This window comes from Strongylocentrotus purpuratus, unplaced genomic scaffold (assembly GCF_000002235.5).
Source record: "Strongylocentrotus purpuratus isolate Spur 01 unplaced genomic scaffold, Spur_5.0 spur5_scaffold_7, whole genome shotgun sequence".
NCBI classification, from domain to species: Eukaryota; Metazoa; Echinodermata; class Echinoidea; order Camarodonta; family Strongylocentrotidae; genus Strongylocentrotus; species Strongylocentrotus purpuratus.
In genome coordinates, this window is record NW_022145613.1 from 29686317 (window position 1) to 29711493 (window position 25177).

The 25177-nt window shown below is 37.9% G+C and overlaps 1 protein-coding gene across 1 annotated transcript in view; it reads right to left on the minus strand.

Annotated features, from left to right (window-relative positions):
- Positions 1-3603: 3603 nt before the first annotated feature.
- LOC576645 (cyclin-dependent kinase 14) overlaps positions 3604-25177 on the minus strand; it is a 34159-nt gene continuing 12585 nt past the window's right edge. Inside the window, exons 4-10 of the mRNA XM_776929.4 lie at positions 23436-23622; positions 22972-23092; positions 8334-8427; positions 7827-7945; positions 7430-7478; positions 6899-6989; positions 3604-6310 (exon numbers count right to left, since the gene is read on the minus strand). Coding sequence (XP_782022.1) covers positions 6246-6310; positions 6899-6989; positions 7430-7478; positions 7827-7945; positions 8334-8427; positions 22972-23092; positions 23436-23622 — 726 coding nt within the window. The 3' untranslated portion in view covers positions 3604-6245. The remainder of the gene's footprint in view (positions 6311-6898; positions 6990-7429; positions 7479-7826; positions 7946-8333; positions 8428-22971; positions 23093-23435; positions 23623-25177) is intronic.

The following is a 25177-nucleotide window of genomic DNA, read 5'->3' on the forward strand; positions in this document are numbered from 1 at the left end:
AGGAGAGGGGAGGAGGTGGGAGGGAAGAAGCACTTTTTATACTCAACATTAATATGATGATCTTTTTTTTTAATCGAAAAAATCAGCAAGCCGATACAAAGTTGCTGGATAATACTAATGAAAAATGGTATGTATTTGCTGAAATTTTCGAATTAAACTCTACTAAAGCAAAACAAAAGACACGCGAACAGAAACGGTTTTCTAGGCTTATACATGCGTTTGGATGATTTTATTTCTTCCAACTTAGACTTTACAAACTTTATTTTTCCTTCTTTTTTTCATTTGGAATGAACAAAATATATCCAGGCCGGGCAGTATAATATAAGCACCTGTCAGTCATCTTTTCGAATGTTACTGACCGCCAACAACACGATGTAATCTAGAAAATAAACACAAGTCCATCAAAGCCCGGCTGGTCGATAGCTGAGTAATCATGCTGTTGGATTGGCCTATGACACGAGGATATGGATGGAGAGAAGATGGAGGAAGAGATGGGAGAAGAGGAAGATGATGCCGAAAAAGAAAAGGATAAGGGAGGATAGAATGGATGATAATGAGAAGAAGGAGAAGGATGTGGAGGGCGGAAGAGGAAGTCGAGGAAAAGGGGAAAGATGAGGAGGGAGGGTGAGGAGTATTTTTAAATAGAAAAGAAGATGACAATAGACACGAAAGAGTGGGAAGGAGGAGGGGATGGGATGGGGATGAGAAAAGGAGAACAGGAAAATAGGAGGGGAGGAGAGAAAGACAGAAAAGAAGGAGGAAAACAAGGATGTGTGAAGGGATAGAATCGAGAAGGAGAAACAGAAGGCTAAAGTAGATCTAAGAGGAAATAGAAGGAGGCAAATGAGAAGTGGGTAGAGGATAGGGTAGGATGAGTAAAGGAAGGAGGAGAAGGAGGGAGGAGGAAGGTGCATGAAGAGAGAGAGAGAGAGAGAGAGAGAGAGAGAGAGAGAGAGATGATATATCACTGCGATAATCAATTCTAAGAACTTTTCTGGAGAGATAATCTGAACTCATGACGATCTCGATTTCTGGAAGATTACATTAAATTTGTTGCAGAAGAAAAGCGGTCTTTGTCCATTTTCCACCTCGGGTTTCAATCAGCCTTGGCTCCTGATCATTTTACAATAACCTTCATTATTCTCAACCATCACACCTTCATACTACTTATACATAAATCATTTTAAATGCGTAAATCCAAAAATCGCTTCCTTTTGTTGCCAAAATAGAGCTATGTAATTCAATAAAGTAAATTAACTATCAAGTTCTCTTTGACGTAACCGAAATCACGTCATTATCGGGTCGAAAATCAGTTATCGAATCGCAAAACGATGAGACGATTCTTTATGTCTGTGGACAAAAAAATGATAAAACATCGTTGCACATAACTAGTTCAACACCACCATCATCATGAAACGAAAGGTGTGCATTTCTTGTCTCCATTTTGACTAGTTTTCTTTGTCAACTCACAAAGCCAAGGATTTATGAGGCCGTAAAATGCCGTGACAGACTAAAGAAGAGAGGAATGCATTGAGATCAGTGAATGATAATGGACTCATAAATCAAACATACACAGACAACCCCAGATGGGCGAATAGACAGATCTCAGATAAGGAGACCGACTATAGTTCCTTTAATGTATGAGGGCGCTAAAGCGTTAATCGCTTTCAATTTCAAGGGTCATGAAGCTTGGGATACATTTCTAAACCTCATTGTTCTCTCAGCGTGTAAGGTAAACAATTCAAATGTAACCCTTCACTTGCTCTTAAAATAAACAAACAAACAAATAAATAAGCAAACCCTCCGACAATGACATTTATTATTGTCTCCTTGAAACGGAGAAACTAACGTATCAGCATTATATTGTTGTTTCATGTGAGGAGAAAGAAATGGGATTTGTTTTGTTGTCTAACATTTCATTTTCGTCTGGTTGTTCACTAAGATATGAGGGGCGTATGTCTGCATTACATTATAAACCAACGCTATGATGATCATAGCGTTGGTTTATAATATAATGCAGACCTTTACCTAGGCCCCTCATATTTTAGTGCTGATCGTCTATGAGACTGAACTACGAGGACTGGACATCTAGTTCAGGAAATTAATTCTATATTTTTAGAGCAACTATCGGCCATTTCTTTACGTTTTGTCGAATGATTCTCAGCATGTCTTCCGAAAATACCCATAATCAGAACTGATGCATCGATAGGCTGTTTCCAAGGAAGCAAGCAAGTGATTCACTTTGACAGCATATCACCTACTCAATTTCAGACAAATGATATAACATCAGAAGCCCCAATCCTGCAGAGCAAGCCAATTTGACAGGCGCCATCTATGTTAAGAGTCCAAATGGGATCCTGTATTTCTCTACATTTCACTACATGTATATTTGTTTGCATTTTGCATTTCTCTGTCTTTTTTTCCCTCTTTAACATTCTGACTGAATCTCAATATTCATCTCAATATTTTTTTATATTTCTGCCATCCTAATAAGCATATTCCAACCACCTCCTTTCTGAATCAAATTAGACACACACTCTCTCTCTCTCTCTCTTTCCATCTCCCTGACTCATTTTTTTCCCATTTCAGTCTTTACAAAGTAATTTGTAATTTGTAATTTTCTCTTCTATTTTTTTCTTCCAAATCTCTCTCCCTCTCCCTCCTTCTCTTTCCCTCTTCCCTTCTCTTCCCAGTCTTCTTCCCTGTCTCATTATTTGCCTTTCCCTCTCTTTACATACTGTTCCCCATTCTCTCTTTCTCTATGTCCCTGTCACAACTCCAGTGTCCTCATGCCTCTTTCATTCTTCCTTATCTCTCGGAAAAACTCTGGGGGGTGTTTCACAAAGATCCTAAGTTGAACTTATCTCTAAGTTGGACTTAAAAATTATGGAAAGCCGTTAGCATCTTTGAAAATATTTTGTAAAAGCTTTTTTAAGAGGTATAAAATGTTGATTCAAATCAATCATAATTTTCTATTATCAAGGAGATTTCATGTTCTTGATCTGGAATTTATAAAAAGTCTTAAATACTTGAATTTTTGCTTTTGAATATATTTTATTTTAAGGCTACAAATGGCTCTCCATAACTTTCAAGTCCAACTTAGAGTTAAGTTCAACTTAGGATCTTTGTGAAACACCCCCCTGGACTCAAAAACTCTCCCACCATCCATTCATTTCATTGTTCTCAGTACTTCAGAAAAGCAACTGCATACACACAAAAATGTCGGCACACAAGTAATTCCATCAATTTTTTTCAGTTTTATTTTACAAATGCAAAATAGATATATACACAATGTCCAAGACATTTTTTAATATTAATAATAAGATATCAAATCTTCAAAAAAGATATGGCCTGTTACCATTGTTACCACGGCCTTCAAAGTATAATGCTATACAGCTCATCATCTCTTTCATACTTAAACCACATTCAAGTGAAACAACAAATCCCTATTACAGGAATTTCTGTCCAACATTAAGTGTACCAAACACCAAAAAAATAATGTTTTAATGTTATTAATTGCATGTAAGTGTGAGCTTCAAATATTATTTCTGCAAAGAGATTTTGCAAGTTAAAGTGGCTCAGCCCATAAACAGCTGCATGAAGTTTTTGGAGGGTAATTTTATACACTCTAGATCGAAGCATTTCTTTAGGTACTTGGTACACTTTAAAATAGTCATGCATCAGTCTACCAATGGTAACAAGCCCCTTCTCATTAGAAAGTTGAATGAAGAAAAGAAAAAAAATTAAAGAAAAAGGAAAGGAAAACAGATCATCAAAAATATAAGCGAATACAGAGTACTGTTAAGTTGAACAGAGTTGAAATATCATCTCTGGATTTTGTTCGATGAAATAATAAATAAAATGAGATTATTTTAAAAAGAAGATGAGATAAAAAATTAAAATAATTAAAAACTGAATCAGATGCCCAGCATCTAGACTCCATTATATACTATTGCACTTATCCTTACAATTTAAACAAATTCTTTTTTACACACATGAATATTTAAAGAAGCATTCAAATTTGATATTCTAATAATATCAATTATTCTGGATTAAAGACAACAACAAAAATGTGCCTAATTCTGAATGGCTGATTTTGTGAAGCCTGAATTTAAAAAAAAAAAGGCTGAATTATTTTCTGTATTTGAGAAATAATAAACTATGGCACGTAACTGCTCAGATAGAATTGCTTAAGCTTGATCACACAATGCTTATGAAAGTACCTGTGCAAAATTATGATTTGGTGTTATAGACACTTGCAAAGTCTTTCCTTCTTTTCATTTTGTTAAATTGTTTTAAACATAAAATGTAAATACACCAAATGTGGATGCTTCTATAACAAATGAGTTTACTTTGAAAATAATAAATTAGGTATACTCAGTGGGATAAATCCATTTGGCAATTGCAAATTTGACAACAAAATATATTTAGGCAACTTTTTAAAATGGCATGAAATATAAATATGCTTTTCTTTTCCTAGACCCTAGACTAAAGGTGAATCTCTATCTACCTATAGTCACAAAATTTATCATCATATGAAGAATATCACCATAAACCCAAATCCTCTAATTTACTCTTTGATTCTTTCAATTCAAAGATTGTTCCAACTGCTTTACATAAAGTACTGCCAATGAAATATCGTCTGTTTTTAACCAGAAAAGGCGTATACTCGTGTACGAGTATGTGAGCTCATGGCCTTTTGACTATGAACAGACGATATGTTAATTTCCATGAGATGTACAGGTATCCCATCACTCCCGATAACTAATCTTCTCTCCTACGTATCAACCTAAACAAGAAGATGCATATATCTCAATTACCTCACATCAATGTTGTATAAATTAGCTTATTTACCTGGTTATTTACAACACAAAAATATAGTGATACTCTTGATCTTTGATTTGCAATACAAATATCTTTGTTTTCATCAGTGTTCGGCGCTATAAAGGCCACTTGTAGAATTGAATTAATAATAACTATTCCTGACACACAAATGTAGTAAAAATATCCACTGTCCTAAAGAGGTACGGTACATTCGCAAAAACAGACATTTCAGTAGTAATCAAAATTACTGAGGACTGAAAATTATTAAAATTCTGTCTATACATACATGTAATTAAAAAACTTATTGATTGCAAATTTTTGTTCCTTCCTATTATGTTCACAAATGCTATAACATAATGCATATATTCAATTGCTAAATTTCAAGTAAAACATTCCGTTGCTTGATTCCTCTTTTTCATAGAAAAAAACTGTCAATTTTTGCATAAAAATCTATTTTATGATCCCATGTTCTTTTGCATCAAAACGCAATAGATGATTAACAATTAAACAAATTTTGAATTGAAATTCATTAACCTGAAATTAGATTCATCAAAAGAAAGAACACAGATGTGTTTCTGCATATAAGACAGAGGTAAAATATTGATGTAATCCACTTTGTTCTGGCTTTGGTTTATGCATGTCAGTAATACAGATATTGAGGAGCTGTTTTATTGGTGATCTTTAAACCATATGTCGCTTAAGCTGATAGGTATAAATTCAAATTTCAATTTTCACTGCAAATTTTGATAATCAATAGATCCATCCATCAGTCAACTTATCCCAGTTTATGTTCATGGCTTATTCGTCAATAAATGCAAAAGCAGTGGCTAAAATATACTGGAATATGGCTTGTACGTTTGATTATCTCGCCTCCGACTCTCCCGATTCAAATGAAGCATTTTCATTCTACTGATCCCATTTCTAGCACAAATTGCAATAAAGGGGAGATAAGATAAATGCATCGGTTTATGGCTTTTTTAGACTTTGAAAATGGAGATAACTTTTCACCACTGATTGATTTACTTCATAAGAAGCATAATTCAATAGAAATTAAATGGAGATGAGCTGTTTTTTGTTCTTGATTGAAAACTCATTTCCACCAAATGGCAGATGTTGCTGGGGATCTCTTCTATCCAATCCCCACAAGTCTCTCTTGTGGCTTAGGACCTCTGTTGTCCAATCACAGATGGCCTCACATAAAAGTTTCCTGGCCATCAATATTGCATGATCCTACACAGGTCTTTGAAAGCACTTTCAACAGCCAATCAGCATGCTTCTTACATACATGTAGGCTTTAGTTGCTTGGCCCTAAATGACATCTTGCAAGGCTTCTCTTCCTCAGGTTGAGAGCTGCTCTCTGATTGGTCCTAGATTGTCTCTATGGAATCAGAATTATTGGAATGTCCAATAGAGGAGCTTGTTCATTTGGAAAGATTGTTTTTCTCTGGCTCTAGTTTCATTCCAGGCACATTGAAAACAGAAGCACCTGAGATAGAAAAAGAAAGAGAAATAAGAATGGATTAATCCAATGATGAATATACTCTAAACAAAATTTACAAAAAAAAGGAAGTGTGAACGTATCAATAGGTATTCCTCAAGATTTTAATCATGAATACAATTTCTTGTTATACAGTAGGCTTGCGGGTGCACCATGTGAGATCTTGTTATCTTGCACCATGTGAGATCTTGTTATCTTCTATTCTTGGATTTCTATTACTGATGTTGATATAAAAAACACTGTACTTTTATAATTGATACAACATAATCTGTCATTCTTTACCACTTTTACACTAAATTCATCATCATCATCATCATCATCACCACCATCATCATCACCATAATCATCTTCATCATCATCACCACCACTACTATCATCATCATCATCATAGCAATCCCTAAAATCTACCGCCACTACCATCACCACCACCACCATCATCGTTATCATCATCATCATCATCATCATCATCATCATCATCATCATCATCATCATCATCATCATCATCATCATCACCACCACCACCACCACCACCACCACCACCACCATCACCACCACCACCAGACAACTAGATCTTACCAGGTGGGAGATCAAAGATCTTTGGTGGTAGATCCTTGAAGTACTGACAGGTCATTGCTTGCACTGTTGATATCCTCTTCCTTGGTTCCAACTGAAAATGCACAAGAATGGCAAGAATAATATATGGATTAAATTCATGCAATTATGTTATAGTAATTCTAATTTCAAATAACAATACAGAGTATACATATATCCCATTGATGGAGTAGCTTCTGACTTGTAATGAATCAAGATATTCCTCTTTGATAATTACTGTAACAGAAATTGTTTTCCCATGAAGGCTTTAACTTAAAGAACATTAATCTGAAATATCATACATAGTTCTGCTTTGAACAATCTTGAAACATATCATATCTGCAATGCAGTGTTTAAAAAAAAATGATTTGCCTATAACTGAAATATGTTCCTTTATGGCAGATTGCTATGTCTTATGAACGTTATATTTGTAAGCAAAGTTACTTTGACTACAAATTCAACCTACATGAAGTTAACAGAATATTAAAACTTCTATCAAGAAATCTCATAACTCACCTGTAGCATATCAGTCATGAGGCTTTCTGCTCCAGGTATAAGGAGTATACTGTAAAACAAAGAAGAAAAAAGATCAAAGATTAAGAGCATAATTTCTATCATTCAAACAAATTATACAACACTTTCTTTAGCTTATGTAATTTCTATCTATTTGTAGTACAACAGTTGAGATTAGATAAGATCAGTGATATATAAAGTGTATTATTAAAATATGTACATTGCATGTAAACTAGAAGAACATCCATTGTCTTATGGATATTAAAACATCGAAGAAAATTGAAATTAAAAATCTTTAAATTGTATAAGATATAAATTATATTTTTAGGAACAAATTACTGATGAATGACATTTAACAAGAAACATTACAAAAATACATCCTGAACCCATGAAAACTTACCTTGGTAAGATTTCACATAAAAGCTTTGGCTTGTGGAATCTACCCGCTGCCGCAACCTTGCCGTAGTTGGGTAATCTTGATACTCCATGCCATGTCTGTTCTGTTGGTGTTCCTAGAACCTGTCGGGACGAGACGAGAAGAGAAAATCATTTTATGATCATTCAAAGACAATTATAAAACTTTAAATTACATCCAAGGGGGATGGGGGAGGGGCTATGTTCCTTAATGCTGATTATTGTTCCATCATAAAACTCATTGAAGAATGGATTGAGTAATGTCATCACATTCATCATATTTAGCAAACGGTTAATATTTTCTAGTTTGTTCTGCTCCATGACAGTATACATTCATTCACAAAATTAAACATATACTTTTGTTCATATGATTTATTTCTTTGAATGTTCATCCTTTTGGCATCAGAACTTTACAAGTGATTTGACTCTACACTATCTCTGGCTTAGTATATATAACAAGCTAAGATTTACATGTAGGATATAGGTTACATACCTTGAAGATCTTTTCCAGCTGATCGGTAGCATCCTTGAGACCAGGGAAGGCCGGCTGTCCCCACATCATTTCAAGAAAGATGCATCCTACACCCCTACACAAATGACACAAAAAGATACAACATGGTTAATCATTTAGGGTCTAACTAGTCTGAAATGCAGTCACATTACTAACCAGAACATTACTAAGAAATGGTTTGAGATTCATACTATTGCAGAGATTAATTTGCATTTAGAAAGGTCATATGACAAATGGTGATGGCTGCTCCAAGGGTTGTTTCCATCATATACAAAATGGTGATCCTTTTACAAATGCTTCTGCTATCTCTACAATTAACCTCAGAGTATTTAAAATCCTAGATTATCAGCTTGCCTGCCTTGACCACAGATAGCAAAGAAAATAAAAAATATGACCAAATCCATTGAGCAACAGTCCATAAACTTCCACTAGAACTTCCTCCAAATACAAACAACAGGTATTTGAGAGATAGCATATATCCTCACAAAGTACAAAGAGGTATTCTACAGATAAAATGCATGCAACTCTAGCCATACTACCACTTCCTAGGCTAGAGAAAGTTTCAACAACAGGGCCATTAAGGGGGAAGTACATTGGGTAAACATCCTAAAAACATTCAGTCATGAATCGAAGGGGTTCTAAACAACTTTGTCACTTGGAAAAGATTTATGCAGGCTATATTATTAGGTTGGCTGTTCTTCAAGTATAGTACTCTTATTATATTGTAAGGTTTTAATTTCACTGATCCAAGTGGTTACTTGTTTATTTTACACTGTACATTTAGCTTTCCACTCCGATATGCTTTAGCGCACTCCTGACCTACATTCATTCTCTCCTGTCTGCTAGCTCTTGGCTTCTATTGTTCTGTCCCTATTCATTCATCCTCATGCACATTACCTGCTATAGCACCACACACACACACACTCTTCCTTATCTCTTAGCTATTCAACCCAGCACACATGGCACATGGCACTCTATCTTTTACAAGCTTTTCTATTGGTTACCTAATTATTGTCCAATCTTGTGATTGGTTATTATTGTTTGATGGACTGGATGTCAGCCATCTTGGCAGCCATTTTGTGGTTGGAATAAAATCTGATAGTGCAGCTCAAGTCCTCAACCATGTGAGACCACTTTGTTTTGTGTAGGACTTTACAACTGGTGCCAGCAGTGGTTTTTCTGCACTAAACTGTAATTGCAGCCTTCCTTCATATGTAGAAATTCTTGCAGTGTTTTTAGTGGTGAGTTGCAAAGTGAAATTCTCCCTCCATCTGTATATGAATGTGAATGTTTGAGAGCATGATATCACCCTTCTTCTGCACTGATTGACCTCCCTTCATTTTAAGCTGAGGCAGTTAGTGTTTGTGTGTATTCAACCTCCTTCGTTAATTACTGAAGTTTCATCTTGACTTTTTGAGCCTTGATTTCTTCCTACATCAGTAGTTTTGTGAATTCCTTCATTCATCCTTCATCAGTAAGTGAGATTTCCTTTACCCTTCTTCATACTGGAGCTGTATTTTGGTGAATATTCCTGCATTCATCGATTCATCAGTGAGTGAGGTTTTTTTTTCTTCACCCTTCATACAGTTCTGTATTTTTCTAGCAACTTATCATATTCAGTCTGCATGTATACCATAGTCTGCCTTTGGCTGCCGTACATTACAGCATTCTGCCATATCAACCTGCATATTCTACATAGTGTTGGCATAGCAACGTAACCAGTTGCAGAATACACCCTCCTTCCATCATAGCCGCTCGCCACAGATATTTCAACTGTCGAGTTTGCATTTTCTTCATCTGCACTCAGAGTGACCCCCCCCCCCCCTCCTTCACATTGACTCATTCAGTAAGTTTTACTGGGTTGATATCTTGTTGATGATCATATCGGTTGAGTCGATTGCTTATAACTCCTACAGTATGGCATCTTATCGCATGGAATTGCCAGAAGTGTTTACGGGAGAGAACGGCAAGGACTTCCGTCAATGGATACGCCGATTTGAAGTTGCTGCACAGGCGTTTTCAGACACTTCTATCAACTTGACCACCCTCCTTCCGGCAAGACTAGCAGGATCAGCCTTCATCGTGTGGGAGAGCTTGTCTGCTTCGGACAAGAAGGATTTCAAGAAGATGGAAGAGAAACTCTCTCAGGTTTTCGGCCGGACACAGTTTATTGACACATTCAAGTCTTGTATTACTGCCCGAACTCGCCAACCAGGTGAGCCGTTAGAGGTGTTTGCATCAGCCATTGCTTCCTTAGTAGAAGAGGCTTTCCCGTCCTATGATGACAATGCAAAAGGTGGTGAGAGATTTCGCCGATTTGTTGCCGGGGTAGACAAGCCGCTTCAAGTGAAGATTCACGAGCTCGGAGGCTTTGATTTTGACGAGGCCTTGAAGATCGCACTTCGTGTAGAAAGAGCACACCAAGCAAACGATTTTGGTATAGTAGCAGCTGTAGATGATCGGGTCCAGGACAAGACGCCTGCAGAATCATCAGTCTTACGACTACTACTGCCAAGACTCAACGAGTTAGAAAAGAAGCTGGATAGGATGTCTTTAAAGTTAGAGACAGTTGAAAAGCCTAGCAGATCTCAGCAACGTGGTGGCAGCCCATCAGGACGCTCCCATGAGGGAAGACACATGGAACGTCGTGGGTCTCCGTCACCAAGCCGTGACTACCGAAGACACAGGTCGCCAGAATATGCAAGACAGAGATCTCCAGAATATGCAAGACACCGATCTCCAGGATATTCAAGACACAGATCTCCGGAATATGCAGGACGCAGATCTCCTGAATATGCAAGACGCATATCTCCAAGCCCTAATCGGAGCTACGCATATCAATCTAGGACTTCACCCTCTAGACGGCCCTATGAATCGTCTAGCAGCCGAAATCAGCAGCATCCTTCCACTGCAGGTTATCAAGTTGACTCCCATAGACAGGCTCCCTATCGTCAAGTTCGTTTTGAAGACCAGCAGCAGGGAAACTTCTGGTAGTTGAGGAAGAGGGCCATTCATCAACTACACAAACCAAGGTCCCAATACGAATAGCACCTATTTCGCCAAAGAAATCGCCCTACATCCCGATCGTTATCGACAATGTCTATGTATTGGCACTTGTAGATAGTGGATCATTCATCTCTCTGTTGAGTGCCAAATTTTTGTCATCCATTCCAGCATCGCAAAGGAGCCCGTTGGAAAAGTTGACATCCATGGCATCTACTATCACAGGTGGGCTGGTAGACAACATTGGAACAATCGTACCATCTCTGCACTTAGGGAACAAGGCTACACAACACAAGTTCGTTGTTGCACGCAACATCACTCATTCAGTTGTCCTTGGATGGGACTTTATTGACAGCCAGAATGCCTGCATATCGCCAACATCGTTCAACATGCCTGGAAATGTTATTCCCTTCATCGATCGTCAGCAATACCAAGCCCCGCTGAAATGTAAAGTTTCTCTTGTTGGACAAGCTCGGATTCCCCCAAGCTGCGAAACTCATGTCCAGGGAAGATTGTCGTCGCCACAGTTCGACATCGTACCAAGAGACTATGATGGCTACTTTGAACCTACATTGCAAGATCACATTCCTGTTATCGGTGCCAGATCTCTGTTCAAGCCTCAAGATGGTCTTATTCTAGTACGCCTCATTAATCCCTCTGACGAAGCAGTCGATCTACCTGCAGACACCTGCCTTGGTCAATTCTTCTCCATTACTGGGGATACCGAAGAGGAATACAAGATCATGAGCGTAACTACTGACGCTGATCCACAAGTGACAGACAAGTCACCAGTTGCTGGTGTTCTCCCTTCTTCAGAACTCACGAGGACAGAGTACGAGAAAGCTGAACATCTTCTTCAGACCTACAGTGATATTTTCAGCACGACGTCTCAGGATATTGGTCAGACCGACATTATTCATCACCACATTGACACCACCACAGCTACTCCAATACGACAGAGGGCATATCGAACTTCACCAGCAATGAGAGTGGAAATTCAGGAGCAAGTGGACGAACTTCTGCAAAGAGGCATCATTGAAGAGAGCTTCAGCCCATGGGCGAGCCCAATCGTCATGGTGAAGAAGAAGGACAACACATACAGATTTTGCGTGGATTACAGAAAACTCAATGCAGTAACTGTTCGAGATTCTCACCCTATTCCACGCCAAGATGATTCAATTGACTCCCTTTCTTCATCAGCATATTTCAGCGTCATGGACTTATCAAGTGGATATTGGCAGGTCAAGCTCGATCCCCAAGATACAGAGAAGACTGCTTTTACCACAGGCACAGGGCTTTACCAGTTCACTGTCATGCCATTCGGACTGGTCAACGCTCCCATGACATTTCAGCGTCTCATGGAAGCCGTTCTACATGGCCTCCACTGGTCTACATGCCTGGTATACCTTGATGACTGCATAGTCATGGGCAAGGACTTCGATGATCATTGCAAGAACCTCCAAGAAGTATTGCAACGATTCAGAGACGCTGGACTCAAACTTAAACCCTCAAAGTGTGGTTTTTTCAAGAAAGAAGTTACGTATCTTGGCCACATAATCAACACCGAAGGAGTGAAACCTGACCCAAACAACGTTGAGAAAGTCAAGTCCTGGCCTCAGCCGAGGACACCTACAGATGTCCGATCCTTCCTTGGCCTGGCATCTTTCTACCGACGTTTTGTGCCAAGTTTCTCTAAGATTGCAACTCCCTTGTCGACCCTTACACAAAAAGGTCAACAGTTTGTATGGACAGCAGAGTGTGAAAATGCTTTTCAACATCTGAAAGAAGCTCTAACCAATCCACCTCTCCTCGCCTATCCAGACTTTGAAAAGGAGTTCATCCTATCTTCGGATGCATCCCTTCATGCAGTTGGTGCTGTCCTCTCACAGACTCAAGATGGTAAAGAACGTGTAATCTCCTACTTCAGCCAAACTCTCAGCGCTACACAGAAGAAATGGTCTACCTATGATCGAGAGCTCTGGGCAATTGTTACAGCTGTTCGCCATTTTCGTCATTATCTGAGACACCAACACTTCACTATCCTGACAGACCACAAACCTCTTTTGGCTCTCAGGAAGTTCCCAATTCAAGACGATGCAACTGGGAAGAGAACACGATGGATATTGGAACTCAATTCCTACACGTTCAGCCTTATTCACAAGAAAGGACAATCACACAGAAATGCAGATGCATTATCTAGACGCCCGAGTCAAGAGAGCCAAGACACTCCAAGATTGACGGATCAGCTACTCAAGCACATGGTGACCAATCCACTGTGTAATGCAGTCGAGACTCGTTCATCAAGATCACGACTATCAACAGACGCATCTACTCCCAATGATTCAACGAGGCAGTCTGCACCAAACGTCCTTCATCCTTACCGTGGTGTAATCCTTGACAGTGATGTAGATGTTCAACATGAACAGCAACTAGATCAAGACATCAGTACAGTCATCGAATGCGTCAACAATGGGGAGCGGCCAACCATTCGACAGATCCGTAGACACAACCCCCGGGTTAGACGTCTCTTGTGGCAGTATCCCAAATTCATCCTCCAAGACGGTATACTCTACAGGAAGAAGAAAGACAAGCTTGGTAATCTCTCATTCCAACTTGTCGTACCAAACTCCCTCATTCCAAGGGTACTCCAAGAGTTACACGGTGACCCATCATCCGGACATTTCGGCGCTCATCGCACAATACAGAGAGCAGAGACAATGTGCTATTGGCCCTTCATGAACAAGGAAATCACTGATTTCTGCAACACATGCACAGCTTGTGAGTCTTTCCGGTTACCAACCCCTAAGCATCAAGCGCCCTTACGTCCCATTACCACTACTCGCCCTTTGGAGATGGTCTTTGCCGACATTGCTGAGCTTCCAAGTTCAAGACGAGGATTTCGCTATATACTCGTTGTGACTGATCATTTCAGCAAATATGTCAATATCTTCCCTATGAAAGATCAGACTGCTCCAACCATCGCCAAACATCTGTTTGAAGAATATGTGAAACAGCATGGTATTCCAGAGACTTTGCACACAGACCAAGGTCGACAGTTCGAGTCCAGATTAGTGCAAGAACTATGCAGCAAATTGGGCATCAAAAAGTCTAGATCGACACCCTATCATCCCCAAGGAGCTGGCATAGTCGAACGTTGTAATCGCACCATCAAAGATCAACTTGCGAAGTACATTTCTCATCAAGGAGGAGAATGGGACACTCACATCAATCAAGTCCAGTTAGCGTACAACACAAGTACTCATGCCTCAACAGGTTTGACGCCATACTACATCATGCATGGCAGGGAAGCCCGTACACCTGCGAACATCACCTGTTCAACCCCCCCTCCATCGTCATCTGGCAAGACACTCCTCGAATACACAACCAACCTGTCTGAGCGATTGAGAAAAGCATGGGAGTACACCATACAAAATACACGACAGCAACAGGAACAACAGAAACGACAGTACGATGTGAAAAAACGCATTTCCAAGTACGACACAGGTGACTTTGTTTGGTTACATGACCCTACCAACATCAGGAACAAACTCGAACCAAACTGGAAAGGTCCTTTCAGAGTATCTTCCTCATCAGATGATGGACTAAATTATGACATAGTTCATGTCCATGATGAAAAGTTCAAGCGACGGGTCCATCATAATCGTTTGAAACCGCATCGAGCTAGAGCCCCACAAGTGATGTCAACTCCACCATCCCCACCAACCCCACAGCCTACGTCAATACATGGGACTGAGAGGACAACGACACAGTACCCACCAGGTCCCCCAGCAGAAGACGAGACTGGGAGAAAGGTGCAGTCAAATCAACCTACTAGCCATGGACCAGCCTACATCACGTGGTCATCTCGACCACTAGATCGCATCCTCCATCACGAGCAGTCGAACCATGACCGACCATCACGGTCAAGTTTGTCTGTTCGGCAACAAGCCTCAAACCAGCCAACCAGTTCAACAGAATGCATCCTCCATCACCGACAGTCAGACCATGACCAACCATCACGGTCAAGTTTGTCTGTTCGGCAACAAGCATCAAACCAGCCAACCAATTCTAGCCACCAATCCAGGCTAATTGACTCAGCCCCACTTCAGCAACAACCTAGGCCATCCCTGCCGACTACCCAAACCCAACATCAGCTGTCCTCGCCGGTTGGCCAACTTCAACTCAGACCCCAATATCAACTGAGGTCGACGACTCACCAATCCCAACTTTGGCCATCCTCATCAGCTGAGCAACCTAAGCCGACCTCATCCGCTGACCAACCTCAACCTCAGCCATCCTCATCAGCTGACCAACCCCAACATCAGCCGACCTCATCCGCTGACCAACCCCAACATCAGCCGTCCTCATCCGCTGACCAACCCCAACATCAGCCGTCCTCATCTGCTGACCAACCCCAACCTCAGCCGTCCTCTTCCGCACGTTCGAGATCTGGTCGACAGGTTAAAGTACCCGCCAAGTTTCGAGATTACGAACTGTAAAGACTTTTGAGAAATAATGTTTGCAATAGTGATAGATAATTGGAAGACATGCTGATTTTCACTTTTCGCTGTCATACCTTGCATTCGCCATGGCCCCATTATTTGTGACAATATGTAATTGATAGAATTCTTGATTTTTTGAACGTTTTGGAAGATTTATGTAGGACTTGTCAGTAAAGATAGGATTAAATTGTCAGTTTTTAATGTTTAGACGGGAAAAAGAAGAAGACAAACTTTCAAACATTTTGTTATGTGTTTTTCCATCAAATTTGTTAGCTACACATCAATTGGGTGAACTCCTCAATGCGCCCATCTTTTATTTAAAAAAAAAAAAGAAGAAAAAAAAGACTTAACATATCAATTTTGATTGCAATTTTGCAATTTTGCAATTGTGCTGAATTTTAAGATACAAAAAAAAAAAATTAAACATGTGAGATTCAGATTGTATTGGTCACAGAGTTGACCTGCATTATTTTACAAAAAGGACTATATAAATGTGTCAACAACAAAAATTGATGGGATTATTTGATTTTAAGTACATGTTTACATTGTTTTCTGAACATCATTTTTAGTCATTTGACTTATATTGATGTTTTTAGATATTTGGATTTAAAACAGATTCTTGATACATGAATTCATAAGATGTGTTTTTTTCTCATTACATAAATCATGTGTAGTCGAGATTATATCGACCATAGACACGGTATTTGTATAATGTCTCCTTAAATCTGAGACAGTTTTGAAAGAGTTATGTCAGAATGCATGCATATTGTCTGTGTACATTGTATTTCATTATTCAATTGGCTAACTTATTCCAAAGATAATTTTAACAGTAACTCACGAAACAGTGATATATATTTTTTTTTTCTTTAGGTGAAGACATTGCCATGTATTTTGTTTATAGTTTTTGTTAAAAATTGCCAAATTGGGTATGAAGTATTTGATATTTTGTCATTTGTGACAGAAACAGGAAAAAAAGGAAATTATTAAATGTTTATGTCTACAAATCATCCGACTGGAATTTTCAGGGTGAAAAAAGATAGAACCCATTGAAGTTAGGACGTTGCTTGAAAGATGTTCATTGATGAAAGATGTTCATTGATGAAAGCATACCATTTTTTTGTATTCGCTATATGTGTGATCTTTCAAGTTAAACAGTTTAATTTTCCCTAATATGAATAGATGCTGTGCCTTAAAAAAAAAAAAGGGAAAAAAAAAGAGAGAATTGTACAGAAGGAAAACTTCATGATTGGATGTGTTCAGGTATTTCAAGCAAATTTTATGTGACTCATTTTCTTCGGAAACAAATGCATGTTAATACGATGTATCTTTTAAAATGAGGACATTTTTCTGTGAAGATGGTATATTATGTAAGGTTTTAATTTCACTGATCCAAGTGGTTACTTGTTTATTTTACACTGTACATTTAGCTTTCCACTCCGATATGCTTTAGCGCACTCCTGACCTACATTCATTCTCTCCTGTCTGCTAGCTCTTGGCTTCTATTGTTCTGTCCCTATTCATTCATCCTCATGCACATTACCTGCTATAGCACCACACACACACACACTCTTCCTTATCTCTTAGCTATTCAACCCAGCACACATGGCACATGGCACTCTATCTTTTACAAGCTTTTCTATTGGTTACCTAATTATTGTCCAATCTTGTGATTGGTTATTATTGTTTGATGGACTGGATGTCAGCCATCTTGGCAGCCATTTTGTGGTTGGAATAAAATCTGATAGTGCAGCTCAAGTCCTCAACCATGTGAGACCACTTTGTTTTGTGTAGGACTTTACAATATCATCCCATTTTTCAGATTTGTTTTCTACCCTTCTTTTAACAAAAAACTATTATGTCTTACAGTGAAATAGTGACCCATTTCATTTATGCTTGCACATGTTATCCAATGGTGGGACTTTGGTACCTGAAGAATGTGTGATAAATTTGTAGTTAGCCACCTACGATTTCCCGTTAACCTATATGTGGCGGTTATGTGTGGGATCAATGGTGTTGTTAATAGGAAAGATAGCGAGTAGTAAAATAACATCATAAGTGTATTAGTAATACATGTATAGATCATGCATGGTGGCACCATGTAAATTTAGGATGAAGGCTTTATACAAGAGGTACATCAATTTAAGCTAAATAGGGCCCTTTTTATCCTTTTCTTTATAATTTGGCATTGCTTGTCAGATATGTGTCCAACCTTTGGCTCCTTCTAACTAGAGGTTCCTAAGTCAACATATTTATAATCATTCTCATACAGTATAAGATCCATCAAAACCTGACCAAGACAGTTATACATTAACATTTAACAGCCTTGTGAGCTCATTAATGAACTATTTTCTTTTCAAATGGAACACTTCACACAATAGTCTTAACACTTGTCATATCGGGCAGCTGACACCATTTGCTAGACTAACAACACAGTCATGTCCATTCTGGACTCCAAATTAATGTCACAGTAAATTAAGCTCCATGTATAAAGGCTCTGTGATGTGAGTGCAGGTGCAATGACATTGCAAAATTAGTAGTACAGGTGGAATTGGAGCAGCTGGAGCAGTTAACATGGCAGACAACAACTGCCACTGACTCACAGCATGTTCACACAAGAGGAAAGTTGTACAAAACTTGTTGAAAGAAACGTCATAAAAAGAATAATTGCACAGTGAAGGGGCGTACAGACTGGATATTAACAATTATACAAAGAAACTAGTTTTAAAGAGGGCGGTTGATAAGTCAGCTGGCCAATCACCTGTGCGTGCAGGGGATAAGCCCCGCCCAGTTATATGTTTTTTTTATATGATGTGACGTTCAGATGAGAGTGGGACCCCGGCCTGATTCTTCGTCAAATGCTCAAACATGCATTTTGATTTAAGATATTCCGTTACATGGTGTTCAGACTATAACAAATTACATACTTTTCACATTAATTGCTATACATTTTTGCTAAACAACAACTTTTGCTAGGCTGAATGAAGGGTTTCAACAAACTGAAAGAATGACAGGTGCCAGCATGTTGCTAGGGCGTCCCAAACAATGTGTCATGTAACTTTGTAAGACAATATTGCCGAGGAGAGTCATGGCTGATAGGGGGCAATGAATCATGAGTATTATGTCAGAGGAGTAGACAGTAAAGTGACAGGGTGGAGACCCAAGAGGAAAAAAGGGGGCATTCACACTAGTAGATATTTATACGAAAGTCATAAAAGGATACCTTGTACAAAGAACCATTGTATAGTCAAAAGGGGGTATACCTCCAAGAAAAATATGTGAAGAACAAAGGTGTTGCTTGTCAAGTATGTGGTCACCATTTCCTTTTATTTAGTTTCCTTCAAAATTATGCTCAAACCTCCATTTCATTACAAGTTTTCCTTATAGTTTTCCTTTGAAACAATGTTCAAATCTCTGTTTAACCATATAACCTTTCGTTATGCAATGTTCAGAGTTGAAAAGGAGTAATCTCTTATAAAGTCCAACTTGCTTTAGCAACCACCCGTAGAGAAAGCCAACCTTTCTATGAAGACCACACTTTTTTGTTTCCCTTGACAATCATTTCTAATTATAACCTGTAATGAAGGAACCTATCCATAAACACCAACTGCCTATAAAGACAACTTTTTCTCTCCCTTGAGTTATCTTTCTATACGTCATTGTAAAGCTATACAGTTTTCAAATTGTTATACAACAATGAAATTTTGCTTGTCTGAATGAGGGGCAAGTGACGAGGGGAAGACAGAGGGGAGGAAACCGTTTGTCTCCAGGTGATACTACTCTTGTAGGTTTCAATTACACAAACCTACTACATGGCCTCTCAAAAAGTACGTAGGTAGTGTCTGCTGGTATCATCGGATTGACCACATGGCTAGTCATCGTATTTCACCATCTCTCTCTATCAACTTCCCATTCCTTCTTTTTCTTTTTGTCTGCAGTATTATTATTTCTAAGGTACAGTTATTGTCTGTTATTTTCGAAAAGTGAATATGTTATGCTATAATGTTCTTGGTACTTGTATGCTTACAATGGGTTAAAACCTTTCAGTATGATTAAATTACTCCAAAATATGTATTTGCTATAAACTTTTCTTTTCTTTTCTCAGTGTTTCTATATACATCTTTTATGTATACCGGTAAGTAAATTATATTTAACCAGTACTTGAAAACCAAGACCTTTGGAAAATTATACAAAACATTTCTGTTTGCTTTTAGCCTCTCTTTAATTCTTCTAATTTGTCAAGCTGGTAAATCTACTTTCATGTTCAGACTTTAATCATCACATTCCAGCAATCATACAGCTTCTTGCTATCAATATCTGATATTAAAATCAAATCGATGAATATCACTTTTTGCAATATTCATTGATTTTATTGAATATCACACACACACACACACAACAACAAAAAACTGATTTGCCAAGTTTTGGAGACAAGGTACTGACTAGATGGAGTGGAGAGAGACATTTGTGGTTTGATCCCTGTTATCTTGAGGCACAGTCAGTTTAAGGTGCCATCCCTTATCAACCCTACAGTGATAGTTTCTGACTCCTTCAATTTTAAATATTGGCTTTGATATGCCATCCCCAAAGCCATGAGCTCCTCTAGTACTTTTCCACAGACCAGGAGTCTTTCAGTACATTCAACACTAAACCAAGGATTTAATAAGAATATGTTTTCTTTCTTTTTCTTCTGGATTTGTAGTGTATTGAAGTTCTACGATACAACAAGCCACTGTGTGGATATGTCTTACACCAAATTACTACTTTTGTTCTAAAAGACCTTGACAAAATCATATTTCTAAACCATCACAGTATTAGAAAGACAAGTGATCAATTAAAGGCTATATTCTATTGTCATACTTGTAATGTATATCACAAATATTACAATTGCTATATACTAAATGTGTGCCATGTAGGTGGTACGAGAGAAGTGTTCCATTAACAAATCTAGGAACAATTATTTCAAGGTCCTGTATAAGAAGGATTTGCAGTTTATTTGTTACAGCTTTTGAATCATACAATCAAATGTACTTGGCAATAAGCCCATAGATGAATAGATATACACAGGCAACATGGAAGTTGGTAAAGCATGACACAAATCTATCTTCCAAACATTAAAAATATATTTTCTTATTATCATAACATTTTTAAGGGAAGTTAAGAAGAATCAAAACGAAAGAACCTTGAGCTCATGCAGCGGAAAAACCCAATCCCATGCGAAAACAGGGATTTGGGATCTAGTTCAGGCATCAAAATCAAGCTACCCCAAAATAACCACAAATGTTCCTAAAAGGAACATTCCTAGGCCATTCCCCTTCCCCTTCCCCCTTTCCACGTAATCTTCATCAATCCATGACTTCCAGTGGGCAAACTCATTTTAATCAAGAACATAAGCCTCTAGGCAGTCTCCACATTTACTCTCGTAAGATCCCTAGAGCTTTAAGGCTGTGTAAACTTGATAATTTCTAAACCTCTTACTCCTAACTCAAGAATTCCTGAAACATGACTTCATAAATGTCATTACCGGTACATTGATAAATTTGGTTTATTTTCTATCGAAATCTCTAGCGATTTCAAGCAACACACGGGCTCACCTCCCGTTTAATTGGTAATTTCCATCGCGAAAACAACATTATGCTAACTTCTGATATCAGGCATGCAAAGAAAAACCGAACCTAACTAACTTCCTCAAAGTGAGGATTACGTTAGGAAACTTTAATGATTGGAGATTTTGTGTCCAGAAAAAGGACTTTGGTTGCCAAGAAAATGTTATCAGAAAGTTAAGGGTGTTCAAAACCATGTTCCTGTCATGTGCTTCACATTGTGTAGCCCAGTGCAAGCGCTTTCTCCCTCTCTCTCTCTCTCTCTCTCTTTCCCATTTTCTCTCTCTTTCTCTCTCTCTCTCTCCTTCTCTCTAGCGATTAGATTGCACTTCTATACCATCATGGTGAAAGCCGTCATATGTGCCAACTTTAATTGATAAGGCGTCTAATACCGGGCATAACTTCTGATTATTAATGATTAGAATTAATTTCCTGAAATCCTTATCATTGAACTACACTGGTTTCAGATAATCAGTTCACCAAACATTATTTGCGAAAAGCTTAATAATCAAATATAAGGTAGCTTTATGTATTTTTTAATTCAATGAATTTTTTTGGCTTATATTATAAGAATTAAAAAGACACAGTTTTCAAGAATTATTGATCATCTTTTAACCCAATAACTACTAAGCCTGAGATATCTCAGGCTGGAGTCTATGGTAAATATGTGTTATACCAAATCAATTGCATTCACCGGGTTAACAAACTGTCACCATTGACATTTAAAATACATATATACAGTACAAAAATAAAAATTGGAGGGTACAATCATCTAATAAGGTAGAACCTTTCAAGAAAATTCTAGCAACCCCCCTAAAAAATCATTACTGTTCAATCCATTCTTTGACGGAAATGAAAGTGCAGGATAAATCTTGCTGTGCTCTTTGCAACCTGAAACTCAATCACATACATTATACCAACAAAACAACTTATGTTATTTTGCTAGATTGTAATTCGATCTAGAAAATGATCACTTTCAATGCCTGTTGTATTTCCGGCTAGCTGAGAAAACCAGGCATCTAATATCCTTTGAAAGCGATCAATAATCTGCACCGAGACTTCCTGGTGGGGAATAAATTCATAAATGGAATCGAAGGAGTGGCCATTTTCTAGAGTATGAGCTCGGTTAATCCCTGTATGTACATGAGTGCTTGATTGACTATGTTCACAGTGGTAACTATTGTTCAGAGTAAGAAAGGAAGAAATTCAACACATACTTCTAATCAATATAGGAACAAAATAATGTTTCCAATGAAGATTCAAACGAAGAAAATTAAGACTCAATCGAGTCAGTCCAGAATCATCACATTTTGTCTTATGAATTGAATTGAAGGTTTGTTCACAGCCTTCAGGGAAGTTTATTTAGTTTTTGGAGACTGTAAGTGATATGAAAATTATTGTTATGATTTTTATTGGGAAGAAGATAACATATCTACAAGTTAACATTCAAACCATTCCCTGAATGTAAATGAGATATTCCAAGTAAGAATAAAAATAATGATAATGTCTTCTTACCAGATGTCTAGCTGCGTTGAGTAGTCCGTTGAACCCATGAGAACATCGGGCGGTCTGTACCATAACGTCACTACTTCATGTGAGTATGTCCTGCTTGGTATTGACTTGGCTCTTGCAAGGCCTAAGGGTGATAGGATTTAAAAGATGAATAAACAAAATTAAAATTTGGGCAAAAAAATTACAAGAAAACATGTATTCTATTCCAAAATCTAGCCCACAAAGCTTGAACTTTTGATCATTTTTATAGTAGATTTAGCATTTGTCATGATAGAAAAACTTGTAAATACATGTAAAGTAATGTCTGTTTTTGTCTGTCTGTCTGTCTGTCTCTCTCTTCATGTATGTTTATCTCCTTACCCACTTCATCACTGTCTAAATATATACATGTGCATCCATCTCCCTACCCCTCTGTTACCCTCTTAAATGTAACCTTTATCAAGACAATCATGTCTGAGCTAGCTTACCAAAATCTGCCAACTTGAGCTCTCCTGCTTCGCTGATGAGGAGGTTCTGTGGTTTGAGGTCTCTGTGAAGGATCTTCCGCTTGTGACAGAACGACAAACCTCTGATGAGCTGGAAGAGGAACAACCTCACGTTGTTAGGGTTCAAGCCCCCTGGATGCCTCTCCAGATACGTACTCAGGTCTGTATGCTAGAGAAACAAAAAAATATACATTTTTAATACAAGTAATGAGGTATGTGTTAATTAGCTTTTTATAGTATTCAATTATTTGTTTATACTGAATGAGATGTGAGTAGCAAAGGGAACAAACATGGAAAACGTAAACTTAATGTATGATGCTGCCTAAAGAGCAGAAAAAACTGGATACAAACAAGGGATAGGCTGAAGTTAGGTGTGTATGATGATAAAGGGCTATGATAAACCAAAGAGGTAGAAGGGGAAAGTAGATAAGGGACACAAAATAAGGAGAATTGAATTAGAGGGAAAAAATGTACAGAGAACAAGTGGAAGAAATGAAGATAAAGGAATACACAAAGAATTCACATGTATACTTGGATATAGAGGAAAATAGGGGATACAAAAGAAATTTCAAATACACAAGTGGGAAGAGGACAGATAACTGCTTAAAATTTATTGTAGGAAAGATTCCCTGGTGAAAAATTGATAACAAAAGAAAAAGAAAAAGAAGTTTAATATTCTACTCTAAAGTGATCACTTGGGAACAACTTTAACAGGAAAGCATTATAAGCTTTACTGGATTGCATTATCACAAATCCAATAAAACTGACTAAGAAAAACTCATAAATACTTTAATGTGGACCCCATTACTCAAAAAGGGCAGTTTATTGGCACTGCAAACATGAAAGAGCAACACAGGACTGTTGCTATGTTCATATGGGAACGTTGTAATTCTAAACTGTAAGTTTGTGAAACTTTAACGTTTTAAAAACGATCCACTAACAATGACAAGGGTTCACACCAGACCAAAACAACAAGCATTCAAAGTTTTAAACTACGACCTGGAGAAGCGATAATTTTATCACCGAGCTGACGTAACCATGAAGTTTAGTGCGTCTACACAGCATATATCTTTGAGTGAGGACTACTTAGCTAATCATAAGATCGCTCAGCATTTTTAAATTCAAGTAAATTAAAAATTTTATGACGAGTACATCGATACCCTCCACAACTACAAGATAATGTCACCGTTCAAAACTACGACCTAAACGTTAAGTTTCTCAACTGTCGTGTGAACTTGACTAATATCAGACAGCATGTCACACCATGCTCACTGCATGACGTCAATTGGCAAATTCATCTATCACATAAAGTTGGGTAGGGCAAAGTAGTAAGCAAACAATGCAATTAAGCCATTAATCAATGGTGATAACATAAAACATTTATGTTTCCCTATTAATACAGCTACTGTTAAGGAGAGTATGTATGGAGTCTGCTCATGCAATAAACTCCTGAGCCATCTTTTTGCTTGTTCTTTATTTTTCTACTTTTTCACTCTTTAAAAAAAAAAATCTTCAAGCTCATCTTCAGATCTGGTAACATTTTGCAGTTTTCATATTAAAAAAAAAATCATATACCAGAATACTGCATGGACCAAACTATAACATGATACATCTAGTATAATTGTGCTGGAAATAATATTCACTGTAGAAAACAGCTTATATACACTTAAACCTTTTCCCTATTTATTTGCTCATTATTACTCTACGATTGCCCTATTGTTAAA